Genomic DNA, 13330 nt, shown 5'->3' with positions numbered 1-13330 from the left:
GGATGGTCTCGATCTCCTGACCTCGTGATCCGCCCGTCTCGGCCTCCCAAAGTGCTGGGATTACAGGCTTGAGCCACCGCGCCCGGCTACCGGCTAGTTTTTTGTATTCTTTAGTAGAGACGGAGTTTCATGGTATTAGCCAGGATGGTCTTGATTTCCTGACCTTGTGATTTGCCCGTCTCGGCCTCCCAAAGTGCTCGGATTACAGGCTTGAGCCACCGCGCCTGGCCAGTTTTTCTATTTTTAGTAGAGACAGGGTATCACCGTGTTGGCCAGGCTGGTCTCAAACTCCTGAGCTCAAGAGATCTACGTGCCTTGGCCTCCTAGAGTGCTGGGATGACAGGCATGAGCCACTGCACCCAGCCTCTGCATGGGGTTTGGTCAGGGCTGGGTCTGTGCCCTGAAGGGGAGCTCGTTCCAGCCCAGGTTCCCACTGCTGCAGCGTGTGTGTGGACTCCTCCAGGAGAGAAGTGGGAGTTTTCTTGTAGGAGTTTATTGTCCCTGGTGGAGTGGGCAGTAGAGGGGACCATATTTCCTAGGGTGAGGTCTCCTTTGTATGTTTCATTGTGTTACAGGGAGGGGGTGTGTAGATTTGAGCAATAAACAACATATTTCTAACTTTCAGGATTGACTTCTAAAGAATCTTTGTATGTGAAGAAGAAACCCAGAAGAGGAAGGAAGAGGAAAGCAAAGGAGTCACGGATGGCTCTTTCTCAGGTGAGATGACATTTTCAGTGGATTTTTGTGTCTCCTTCCTATCAGAAATGCTGGGACCACCTCTGGATGCACTGTCAGCTCTCTGTAGACCAGGATTACAGCAACTGCCAATGGAAGTCTATCGGGAACCTGGCACCCGATATTTCAACGTAGGTTCTTTTCTATTTTCCTGAAGTGTTGGCCGGTCTGGGAAATAAAGGGAAAGAGTACAAAGAGAGAAATTTGAAAGCTGTGTGTCTGGGGGAGACATGACATGTTGGCAGGTTCAGTGATGCCCCCCAAGCTGCAAAACCATGTTTTTATTAGTGATTTTCAAGGGGAAGGGACTGTATGAATTGGATGTGGGTCACAGAGATCACATGCTTCACAAGGTAATAAAATGCTACAAGGGAACTGAGGCAGAGCAAGATCACAGGACCAGGGTGAAATTGAAATTGCTGTTGAAGTTTCAGGCACGCATTGTCATTGATAACATCTTATCAGGAGACAGGGTTTGAGAGCAGACAACCAGTTTCACTAAAAATTTACTAGGCGGGAATTTCCTTGTCCATTAAAGGCCTGGGAGCGCTACAGGAGACCGGGGCTTATTTCATCCCTTATGTGCAGCCGTAAAAGACAGACATTCCTGCAGCGGCCATTTTAGAGGTCTACCCTAGGAATGCATTCTCTTTCTCAGAGCTGTTCCTTGCTGAGAAAAAGAATTCAGTGATATTTCTCCTATTTGCTTTCGAAAGAAGAGAAATATGGATTTGTTCTGCCTGGCTCTCAGGCAGTCAGACCTAATGGTTATCTCCCTTGCTCCCTGAACATCGATGTTATCCTGTTTTCTTTTCAAGGTGCCCAGATTTCATATTGTTTAAACACACAGGTTTTACGAACAATTTATGTAGTTAACACAATCATCACAAGGTCCTAAGGTGACATACATCCTCAGCTTATGAAGATGATGGGATTAAGAGATTAAAGACAGGCATAGGAAATCTCAAGAGTATTGATTGGAGAAGTCCATCAATAAATGTCCATGAAATCTTCACAATTTATGTTCAGAGATTGCAGTAAAGACAGGCGTTTTAAGAGGGCAGGGCGCGGTGGCTCAAGCCTGTAATCCCAGCACTTTGGGAGGCCGAGACGGGTGGATCACGAGGTCAGGAGATTGAGACCATCCTGGCGAACACGGTGAAACCCCGTCTCTGCTAAAAAAATACAAAAAACTAGCCGGGCGAGGTGGCGGGCGCCTGTAGTCCCAGCTACTCGGGAGGCTGAGGCAGGAGAATGGCGTAAACTCGGGAGGTGGAGCTTGCAGTGAGCTGAGATCTGGCCACTGCACTCCAGCCTGGGCGACAGAGCAAGACTCCGTCTCAAAAAAAAAAAAAAGACAGGTATAAGAAATTATAAAAGCATTAATTTGGGGAACTGATAAATGTTCATGAAATCTTCACAATTTATGTTCTTCTGCCATGGCTTCAGCCAGTCCCTCCGTTCAGGGTCCCTGACTTCCCGCAACAGAAGTCATGTATTAATATGCACACAATACATGGTAAATTCTAGAAAAGGTGACCAATATAGAGAAATGTTTCTGCCTGATTTTATACTATGTTTTTAGGTAATTCAGTGAGTTACTGTGTTTCTGACTCCAAGAATCTTGCTAATTAGAATGGAAAGTTATTACACAGACATGAACGATAGAAGATGTTTTATTCTCTCATTATTTTAAGAATATGAAATCAGCCTCAATAATAGCAGGAGATTCATTAAGCCATTTTTAGCACATTAAACTCATGGAGACTGTGGTGTTACTGGGGAGAGACTTATGAAACAGGTGTTTTCATTTAAAATTATTATAATTATTATTATAATAATATTATTTTACTTTAAATATACAAAGTCTTGCTCTGTCACCCAGGCTGACGTGCAGTGACATGATCTTGGTTCATGGCAACCTCCACCTTCTGGGTTGAAGGATTCTCCTGCCTCAGCCTCCCAAGTAGCTGGGATTATAGGCACGTGTCACCATGTCCAGCTAATTTTGTTGTATTTTTATTAGTGACAGGTATCACCATATTGGCCAGGCTGGTCTCAAACTACTGACCTCAGGTGATCTGCCTGCCTCAGCCTCCTGGAGGGCTGGGTTTACAGGTGCAAGCCACTGTGCCCAGCCCCAATGATTATTATTAAATGTATATTTTTCTATTTAAACATCACATGATGAATATATTTGTTTTGTGATAAAACTCCAAGCAAAGCTGCAGCTTAGACCCTTGGCCATAAGGTATCTCCTTTCCCTGTCACATCCTCCACCCTCCTTCCAAACTCACTGGGGAGCTAGTTGTCAGAGCAAGTCTCATACACGTGTATTTCAGCATCATTATGAGACTTTAGAGAAAAGTCTGCAGTAAATTTAAAAACAAATAACTTTTTTACAAAAATTAGCTGGGTGTGGTGGTACATGCCTGTAATCCCAGCTACTCAGAAAGCTGAGGCAGGAGAATCGCTTGAACCTTGGAGGTGGACATTGTCATGAGCTGAGATTGTGCCACTGCACTCCAACCTAGACACAGAGCAAGACTCCGTCTCAAAAAAAAAAAAATGATATTTATGTTTTCACTTTAGGTTTGGGGCTACATGTGAAGGTTTGTTACACAGGTAAACTAGTGTCATCGGGATTTGTTGTACAGATTATTTCATCATTCTGGTGTTAAGCCCCATACTCAATAGCTATTTTTTATTTATTTACTTTTTTGAGACTCAGTTTTGCTCTTGTTGCCCAGGCTGGAGTATAATGGCATGATCTCAGCTCACTACAACCTCCTCCTCCTGGGTTCGAGTGATTCCTCTGCCTCAGCCTCCTGAGTAGCTGAAATTACAGGGGCCTGCTATGATGCCTGGCTAATTTTTGTATTTTTAGTAGAGACAGGGTTTCACCATGTTGGCCAGGCTGATCTTGAACTCCTGACTCGTGATCCACCTGCCTCGGCCTCCCAAAGTGGTGGGATTACAGGCGTCAGCCACCTTGTCCGGCCCCCAATAGTTATTTTTTCTGCTCCTCTCCTTCCACCCTCCACCCTCAAGTAGATTGCAGTGTCTGTTTTCTTCTTGATGTTCCAGTAAATATTTTACTTTGATATTTGATGCTACTAGTTGTGAAAATTTACATGTTCTCACGTTAGTAAATGTGGCTAGGTTGCTGTTTGCCATCTGTATTGGAAATTAGCTGAATTACAAGTGGGTGGGTCCTTTGCAATTTTTCCCTATATAAAGAGTGCCATAGGTGCTGCCTCTGCGCACGCCTGCATTCCTACAGATATCTGAACATTCCTCCAGGTCAGGCAGTTGAAAGGGTGATTGCTTCCTCTAAGATGGGCATTTCCTGTTTTCTTAGATCTGACAAGATTTTCCCTGCCCCCAACTGCCAATGTATCCTTTTCCAGCAAGATGGGATTCTTCTTCGGTTCAACATAACTTGCTACTTTTTATATTTTTAAAGCTTTTATATATATATACACACCCACACACACAATACACACACACACACATACACATATGCGTACATATACACACACACAAATGTATATATATGTTTTTTTTTTTTTTTTGTGAGACGGAGTCTCGCTCTGTCGCCCAGGCTGGAGTTCAGTGGCGCGATCTTGGCTCACTACAAGCTCCGCCTCCCGGGTTCCCGCCATTCTCCTGCCTCAGCCTCCCGAGTAGCTGGGACTACAGGCGCCCACCACCTCGCCCGGCTAATTTTTTGTATTTTTAGTAAATACGGGGTTTCACCATGTTAGCCAGGATGGTCTCGATCTCCTGACCTCGTGATCCGCCCGTCTCGGCCTCCCAAAGTGCTGGGATTACAGGTTTGAGCCACCGCGCCCGGCCAAATGTATATATTTTGAACAACTTTTCCATTTTGAAAATGTGGGGAAAAAGACAACCCTTTGTATTAATGTGTAGTTTTTTGTGTCTGTGTAGGTTTCATTATTTTGTTGACATATATATGTATAATGGATTTTCATCCTTTGAGTAATCTACTTTTCATGTATTTTATTTTATTTTGAGACTGGGTCTCACTGTGTTGCCCAGGCTGGAGCACAGTGGCATGATCTCAGCTCACTAAGCTTCACCCTCAGGCTCAAGCCATCCTCCTACCTCAGACACCCAAGTAGCAAGAGCCACAGGTGGCTGCCACCATGGTTGGCTAATTTTTTTTTTTTTGAGATGGAGTCTCCGTTGTCCAGGCTGGAGTGCAGTGGCCTGATTTCAAATCATTGCAACCTCTGGCTCATGGGATCAAGCAATTCTCCTGCGTCAGCCTCCCAGGTGACTGGGATTAACAGGCATGTGCCATGGCGCCCAGCCAGATATTAGTTTCTGATCTTTCACTGTGAACGTTGTCATCTCTGAAGACATCACTCATACTCTGCCTCATCTAGATACTGAATGTCACTTGGTGTGTCAGTAAAAGTTTCTGGGCCGGGCACGGTGGATCACGCCTGTAATTCCAGCACTTTGAGAGGCTGAGTCAGAGATAACAAGGTCGGGAGACTGAGACCAACCTAGCCAATATGGTGAAAGCCCGTTTCTGCTAAAAATACAAAAATTAACTGGTCGTGGTGGTGCATGCCTGTAATTTCAGCTACTCAGGAGGCTAAGGCAGGAGAATGGCTGGATCCTGGGAGGTGGAGTTTGCAGTGAGCAGAAACTGCACCATTGCACTCCAGCCTGGGCAACAGAGTGAGATGCCATCTCAAAAAAAAAAAAAAAAGTTTAGTAGAACACAACTGGGAAGACAAAATGTGGTGAGAAATCCCTCACTCAGATTTGCTGGAACATTCACTGCATTTAAATCCACACTTTCCCCTCTCTCCTCTTCTCATTTTCTGTAAAGATAAGAACTCCTCCCATAACCATTTCCTTAAAATGTGTTTTCATTTCAGGTTTTACTGACCTTCAGGGATGTGGCCATAGAATTCTCTCAGGAGGAGTGGAAATGCCTGGACCCTGCTCAGAGGACTCTGTACAGGGACATGATGCTGGAGAATTATAGGAACCTGGTCTCCCTGGGTGAGGACAACTTCCCTGCTGGGGATGTGCCCTTTGCATGTCTTTGTATTTTCTTTCTTTTTCTTTTTTTTTTTGAGATGGAGTCTTGCTCTGTTGCCCAGGTTAGAGTGCTGTGGCACGATCTTGGCTCACTGCAAGCTCTGCCTTTCAGGTTCACGTGGTTCTCCTGCCTCAGCCTCCCAAGTAGCTGGAACTACGGGCGCCCACCAACATACCCGGCTAATTTTTTATATTATTTTTTAGTAGAGACAGAGTTTCACCATGTTAACCAGGATGGTCTCAAATTTGAATTCCTGACGTCGTGATCACACACCTTGGCCTCCCAAAGTGCTGGATTACAGATGTGAGCCACCGTGCCTGGCCCATATTTTCTCTTTTTCTTAGATACAGTGTCTCTCTCTGTCACCCAGTGTAGAGTGCGATGGTGGGATCATGGCTCACTGCAATCTTGAATTCCTTGGCTCAAATGATTGTCCCACCTCAGCCTCCCCAAGTAGCTGGTACAGGTGCATGCCACCATGTCAGGCAACTTTTTTAGTTCGTTTTTTCTCCAGACAGGGTCCTGCTGTGTTGTTGAAATTCGTCCTGATCTCCTGGGCTCAAGAGATCCTCCTCAGTCTCCCGAGTAGCTGGGATTACAGGCGCCAACCCCCATACCTAATCATTGGCTTTTATTTTTGAAATGTTTGCATATGTGCAGACGGGCCTGGTGGCTCACGCCTGTAATCCCAGCACTTTGGGAAGCCAAACTGGGTGGATCACAATGTCAGCAGATCAAGACCAGCCTGGGCAACATGGTGAAACCCTGTCTCTTCTAAAAACACAAAAATCAGCTGAATGTGGTGGCACGTGCCTATAATCCCAGCTACTTGAGAGGCTGAAGGAACAAAATCACATGAACCCGGGAGTCAGAGGTTGCAGTAAGCCAAGATCACCACTGCACTCCAGCCGGGCGACATAGCGAGACTCCGTCTCAAAAAAAAAAAAAAAAAAAAATTGCGTATGTGTGCCCTTAAGGCTGAGTCTATAAGTCTCTTGTAGACAACTTATAGTTGGTTCCTGTTGATTCAGCCAGTTTTTGCCTTCTGAATGCAGAGTTAAATACAGTTCAAGTATTACTAATGGAGAAGACCTTTCCTTTGTGAATTTGTTACATATTGTCTGTATTTCTTGTAGTTTTTTTTGTTCTTCATTTCTCATTTCCTAATTTTTGGGTTTAATTCCATTTTTGTGTAGACATGCGTTGACTCCCTTCCTATTTACTTTTTTTCTTTCTTTGTTTATGCTGGAATCTCACTCTGTTGCCAAGGCTACAGTGCAGTGGTACAATCTTGGCTCACCACAGCGAGCTCCGCCTCTCAGGCTCAAATGATTCTTGTGCCCCAGTGGCTCATGCCTCTAATCCCAGCACTGTGGGAAGCCGAGGCAGGCAAATCACCTGAGGTCAGGAGTTCAAAACCAGCCTGGCTAACATGGCAAAACTCCGTCTCTACTAAAAATACAAAAATTAGCTGGACACCATGGTGGGCACGTGTAATCCTGCTGCTCAAGAGTCTAACCCAGGAGAGTTGCTTGAACCCAAGAGGTGGAAGTTTCAGTGAGCCAACATTGTGCCACTGCACTACAGCCTGGGTGATAGCACGAGACTCTATCTCAAAGAAAAAAAAAGAAAAAAAAACATAACCTGCAAAAGCTACTCTTTATCCACTAGAACGCTTTATTTATGTCAGAATTATTTCTGTGTATGTTGCATTTTCATTAACATATATGTACAGTGTTTTTTCATGCTTTTTTCTTCTAAATAACAGAAAAAAAGTTGATTTATGGAGAAAAGGTACACTTATACCAGTTTCTGTATCTGTCCTTTTATTTGCCTATTCATGTATTTATTTATATTTATTTATTTGTTGATGAGATGAAGTTTTGTTCTTGTCACCCGTGCTGGGGTGCAATGGCACAATCTCGGGACACTCCAACCTCCAACTTGTGGGTTCAAGCGATTCTCCTGCCTCAGTGTCCCAAGTAGCTGGGATTACAGGCATGTGCCACCACGCCTGGCTAATTTTGTATTTTAATAGACACAGGGTTTCTCCTTTTTCGTCATGCTGGTCTCGAACCCCCGTCTTCAAGTGATCCCTCAACCTTGGCCTCCTAAACTGCTGGGATTACCGGTGTGAAACACCGCACCCAGCCTGTGTGTCATTTTATTTACCTTTACTGGAGAACATTGTTTATATTTGTGGGTTGGAGTTACTCTTTAGAGTTTTTTCATTTCTTTTTTTATTTTTTCTTAAGAGAGAGTCTTGGTCTGTCACCTAGGCTGCAGTGTGGTGGTGCGATCTTGGCTAACTGCAACATCTGCCTCCCAGGTTCAAGTGATTCTTCTCCTTCAGTCTCCCAAGTAGCTGGGACTACAGGCATGTGCCACCACACCTGGCTAATTTTTTCTTTTTTTTTTTTTTTGTAGAAACAGGGATTCACCCTGTTAGCCAGGATGGTCTCGATCTCCGTACCTTGTGATCCTCCTGCCTCAGCCTCCCATAGTGCTGGGATTACAGGCATGTGCCACCACACCTGGCTAATTTTTTCTTTTTTTTTTTTTTTGTAGAAACAGGGATTCACCCTGTTAGCCAGGATGGTCTTGATCTCCGTACCTTGTGATCCTCCTGCCTCAGCCTCCCATAGTGCTGGGATTACAGGCATGAACCACCATGCCTGGCCGGCCTCAAAATTTTTAAAACACGTTATTGCTATAGATGGCTTCAAGTATTGCAAGATTTATAGAACAGGCTCTAAACTTCCTTTGTTTAATCAGATATGTCAGCCTTTGGTGATGTTGATGATGAGATGCTCCTGTTCCTGACTTAATCATTTCACTGACAGAAATAGCTTAGACTGGCCAGCGGAGTTGGCTTATGCCTCTAATCTCAGCAGTTTGGGATGCCAAGGTGGGTGGATCACTTGAAGTCCGGAGTTTGAGACCAGTCTGGCCAACATGGTGAAACCTCAAATCTACTAAATACAAGAAATTGGCCAGGCGTGGTGGCTCAAGCCTGTAATTCCAGCACTTTGGGAGACTGAGAGGGGCAGATAACCTGAGTTCAGGAGTTCAAGGCCAGCCTGGCCAACATGGTGAAACCCCATCTCTACTAAAAATACAAAAATTAGCTGGGCGTGGTGGCTCATGGCTGTTATCCCAAGTACTTGAGAGGCTGAGGCAGGAGAATCACTTGAACCCGGGAGGTGGAGGTTGTAGTGAGCCAAGATTGCGCCACTACACTCCAGTCCAGGCGATAAAGTAAGACTCTGTGCTAAGGCAAGAGAATCTCTTGAGGCAAGTGAATCGTGCCACTACACTCCAGCCTGGGTGATAGAGTGTGACTCGGTCCCAAAAACAAACAGCAAAAGAGATAGCTTAAACTGGGAGGCTTCAGACATAGAAAATTATTTCTCATGAATTTGGAAAGGGGGAAATCCAAGAGCAAGGTGCCAGTCAAGTTGTTCCTGGTGAGAGCCTTCTTCATGATTTAGCCCAGCCATCTTCCTGCCATCTCCTGACATGGGGGAAAGATGAACAGGAAATGGGCTCCTTAATATCTCTTTTTATGAAAGCACAAGACCTGTTCACCAGTATTCAACACACATGACCAAATTCTCTCAAAGGCTCCATCTGCAGAACATCCTATTGGAGAATAAGAACTCTGAACACGGTTTTTGACAATAGGAACATTCAGACCAGGGAGCCTGCATCATATTTTTTATGTTTTTGTCGTGCAATTTGATTTATACAATATTTTCTCTGATCTCGGTTTAAAAATTTTCCCAGTACACATTCTATGATTTATATTTTGTGCATAGTGAACTAGATAATTAAGGCCAACAATGCATACATATATAGAATTGCTGTATTGCCTGGCTGTTTTATAAATGTAGTTGTGACATCATAATTGCACCCTCTGACACTGTTAGTCAATTATTTGTTTATTTATTTTGAGATGAAGTCTCACCCTCTCACTCAGGCTGGAGTGCAATGGTGCAATCTTGGCTCACGACAACCTCTACCTCCTGGGTTCAAATGATTCTCCTGCCTCAGCCTTCCAAGTAGCTGAGGTTACAGGCACCTGCCACCATACCCAGCAAATTTTTTTGTATTTTTAGTAGAGTTGGGATTTCACCATGTTGGCCAGGCTACTCTTGAACTCCTGACCTCATAATCCTCCCGCCTCAGCCTCCCAAAGTGCTGGGATTATAGACCTGAGCCACCGTGCCCAGCCGTTAGTCAATTCTTATTGCTTATAATGTTGTGTACTTTTTGACCTCATCAATCAGAAGGTAGTGATCTTAACATATATTTCCATTCTTATATTGTGTGCTGGTGGAAAGTAGAAGTTTGGCGTTTTTTTAAATAGCGAATTGTTTAGAATTTTGCAGATTGTATAAATGTACTTATTATTTGCTTGCTGGTTTTATGGGTTACAATGTTTTACTAATTAATTTCTATGTTTGTACATAAGGCTTTTCGGTATGTAGTACGCAGTATAACTGACACAGTCCACTAGTTAATGTCACAAAGTGCCACCAGATGCTGTGGCTCACACATGCCATCTCAGGACTTTGGGAGGCTAAGGTAGGTGGATCACTTGAGGTGAAAAGTTTGAGACCAGCCTGGCCAAATGTTGAAACCCTATCTCTACTAAAAATACAAAAATTAGCCAAGCCTGGTGGTGTATGCCTATAATCCCAAGTACATAGGAGGCTGAGGCAGGAGAATGGCTTGAACCCAAAAGGTGGAGGTTGCAGTGAGCCAAGATTGGGCCATTGAATTCCAACTGGTTGTGACAGAGTGAAACTTCATCTCAAAAATATAAAAATAAAGAATTTTTTTAAAAATGTCATAACGTGGGCCGGGCGCAGTGGCTCAAGCCTCTAATCCCAGCACTTTGGGAGGCCGAGACGGACGGATCACGAGGTCAGGAGTTCAAGGCCATCCTGGCTAACACGGTGAAACCCCGTCTCTACTAAAAAATACAAAAAGCTAGCCGGGTGAGGTGGTGGGCGCCTGTAGTCCCAGCTACTTGGGAGGCTGAGGCAGGAGAATGGCGTAAACCCGGGAGGCGGAGCTTGCAGTGAGCTGAGATCCTGCCACTGCACTCTAGCCCAGGCGACAGAGCGAGACTCCGTCTCAAAAAAAAAAAAAAAAAAGTCATAACGTGCCTTTTCTGCAAGGATGTAGGTAATTTCATGACAGTTATTCAGAAAAACATTGTATTAACTTTTGTTTTGTTTTGTTTTTTGAGATGGAGTGTTGCTTTGTCGCCCAGGCTGAAGTGCAGTGGTGCAATCTCGGCTCACTGCTACCTCTGCCTCTCGTGTTCAAATAATTCTTGTGCCTCAGCCTCCCGAGTAGGTGGGACTGCAGATGTGGGCCACCACGCCTGGCTAAATTTTGTAATCTTTTTGTTATCTTCTCAGTGCTATGATTGTTTCACAATACAGAATTTCCATTGATTTTGGTTATCCTCACATAAGCTTGTTGTGAATTATTTACCAATATAGTATATCATGTGGTCCTTTAGCATTTATTTGTATACAGTAAATATGCTGTAAATATGAATAATATATACTTTTCATTGATGTGACAGTGATATGTTTTTTACAAACTGTGCGGCATTTTAGGGTCATAATGGAAAAATATTCCTTACTTTAGGATACACATTTGTGCCCTGTCATTGTTTTGTCACGATATTGGAAACTGGCTTCCATAAAAGTAATTTGAAGCACATGTAACCGCCCTTTATTTGTTAAAGAATCTTGTGCTTTTCTGTTCCTAAGCTTTGAGGGTCATGTTTGGAAGGTTTAAAATAAGTATTGTTTTTTTTGTATCGTATTTACACATTTCAGCATTATTTACCATCTGTACTTAATTTGAAACCATTTGGTGTTTATACTTTGTAGATATCTCTTCCAAATGCACAATGAAGGAGGTCTTGTCAACAGCGCAAGGCAATAGAGAAGTGTTCCACACAGGGACTTTGCAAAGACATGAAAGTCATCACTTTGGAGATTTTTGTTTCCAGGATATTCATAAACATAGTCATGATGTTGACTTTCAGTGGCAAGAAGATGAAAGAAATGACCATGAAGCACCCATGACAAAAATAAAAAAGTTGACATGTAGTACAGACCGATATGATCAAAGTCATGCTGGAAACAAACCTATTAAAGATCAGTTTGGATTAAACTTTCATTCGCATCTGCCTGAACTGCACATATTTCACACTGAAGAGAAAATTGATAATCAAGTTGAAAAGTCTATCAATGATGCTTCCTTGGTTTCAACAGCCCAAATAATTTCTTGTAGTCCCAAAACCCATATTTCTAATAACTATGGGAATAATTTTCTGAATTCTTCATTACTTACACAAAAACAGGAAGTACAAGTGAGAGAAAGATCTCTCCAATGCAATGAGAGTGGCAAAGCCTATAATTATAGCTCACTCTTAAGGAAACATCAGATAATCCATTTAGGAGAGAAACAATATAAATGTGATGTATGTGGCAAGGTCTTTAATCGGAAGCGAGACCTTGCATGCCATCATACAAGTCACACTGGAGAGAAACCTTACAAATGTGAAGAATGTGACAAAACTTTCCTTTTCAAATCAAGCCTTGAAAGACATAGGAGAATTCATGCTGGAGACAAACTGTACAAGTGTAATGAGTGTGGCAAGACCTTTAGTCCAAAGTCATACCTTATGTGCCATTGTAGACTTCATACTGGAGAGCAACCTTACAAATGTGAAGAATGTGACAAAGCTTTCCGTTTCAAATCAAGCCATGAAAGACATAGGAGAATTCATGCTGGAGACAAACTGTACAAGTGTAATGAGTGTGGCAAGACCTTTAGTCCGAAGTCATACCTTACGTGCCATTGTAGACTTCATACTGGAGAGCAACCTTACAAATGTGAAGAATGTGACAAAGCTTTCCCTTTCAAATCAAGCCATGAAAGACATAGGAGAATTCATGCTGGAGACAAACTGTACAAGTGTAATGAGTGTGGCAAGACCTTTAGTGTGAAGTCATACCTTACATACCATTGTAGACTTCATACTGGAGAGAAACCTTGCAAATGTGAAGAATGTGACAAAGCTTACAGTTTCAAATCAACCCTTTGAATACATCAGAAAATTCATACTGAAGAGAATCCTTACAAGTGTAATGAGTGCAGCAAGATCTTCAGCTGGATGTCATCCCTTACATGCCATCATAGACTTACTACTGGAGAGAAACCTTACAAATGTGAAGAATGGGACAAAGCTTTCCATTTGAAATTAGACCTTGAAGGACATAGGAGAATTCATACTGGAGAGAAACCATACAAGTGTAATGAGTGTGGAAAGACCTTTACTCGGAAGTCATCCCTTACATGCCATTGTAGACTTCATACTGGAGAGAAACCTTACAAGTGTAATGAGTGTGGCAAGACCTTTCGTCATAAGTCATCCCTTACATACCATCGTAGACTTCATACGGGAGACAAACCTTACAA

The 13330-nt window shown here is 43.2% G+C and overlaps 1 protein-coding gene across 1 annotated transcript in view; it reads left to right on the top strand.

Moving 5' to 3' along the window:
• Positions 1 to 13328, top strand: part of ZNF765 (zinc finger protein 765) — a gene marked incomplete at its 3' end in the record, with an annotated part of 14324 nt that extends 996 nt beyond the window's left edge. The window contains exons 2-6 of the mRNA XM_011946486.1: positions 626 to 717; positions 5652 to 5778; positions 11734 to 12408; positions 12478 to 12876; positions 12961 to 13328. Of these exons, the coding sequence (XP_011801876.1) occupies positions 626 to 717; positions 5652 to 5778; positions 11734 to 12408; positions 12478 to 12876; positions 12961 to 13328 (1661 nt within the window). The remainder of the gene's footprint in view (positions 1 to 625; positions 718 to 5651; positions 5779 to 11733; positions 12409 to 12477; positions 12877 to 12960) is intronic.
• Between the last annotated feature and the right edge of the window lie 2 nt (positions 13329 to 13330).

The sequence above is a fragment of the Colobus angolensis genome, unplaced genomic scaffold, assembly GCF_000951035.1.
Source record: "Colobus angolensis palliatus isolate OR3802 unplaced genomic scaffold, Cang.pa_1.0 Scaffold25, whole genome shotgun sequence".
Lineage (NCBI taxonomy): Eukaryota > Metazoa > Chordata > Mammalia > Primates > Cercopithecidae > Colobus > Colobus angolensis.
Note: the sequence above shows the minus strand (reverse complement) of the source record. Positions and strands in the feature narration are given on the sequence as shown.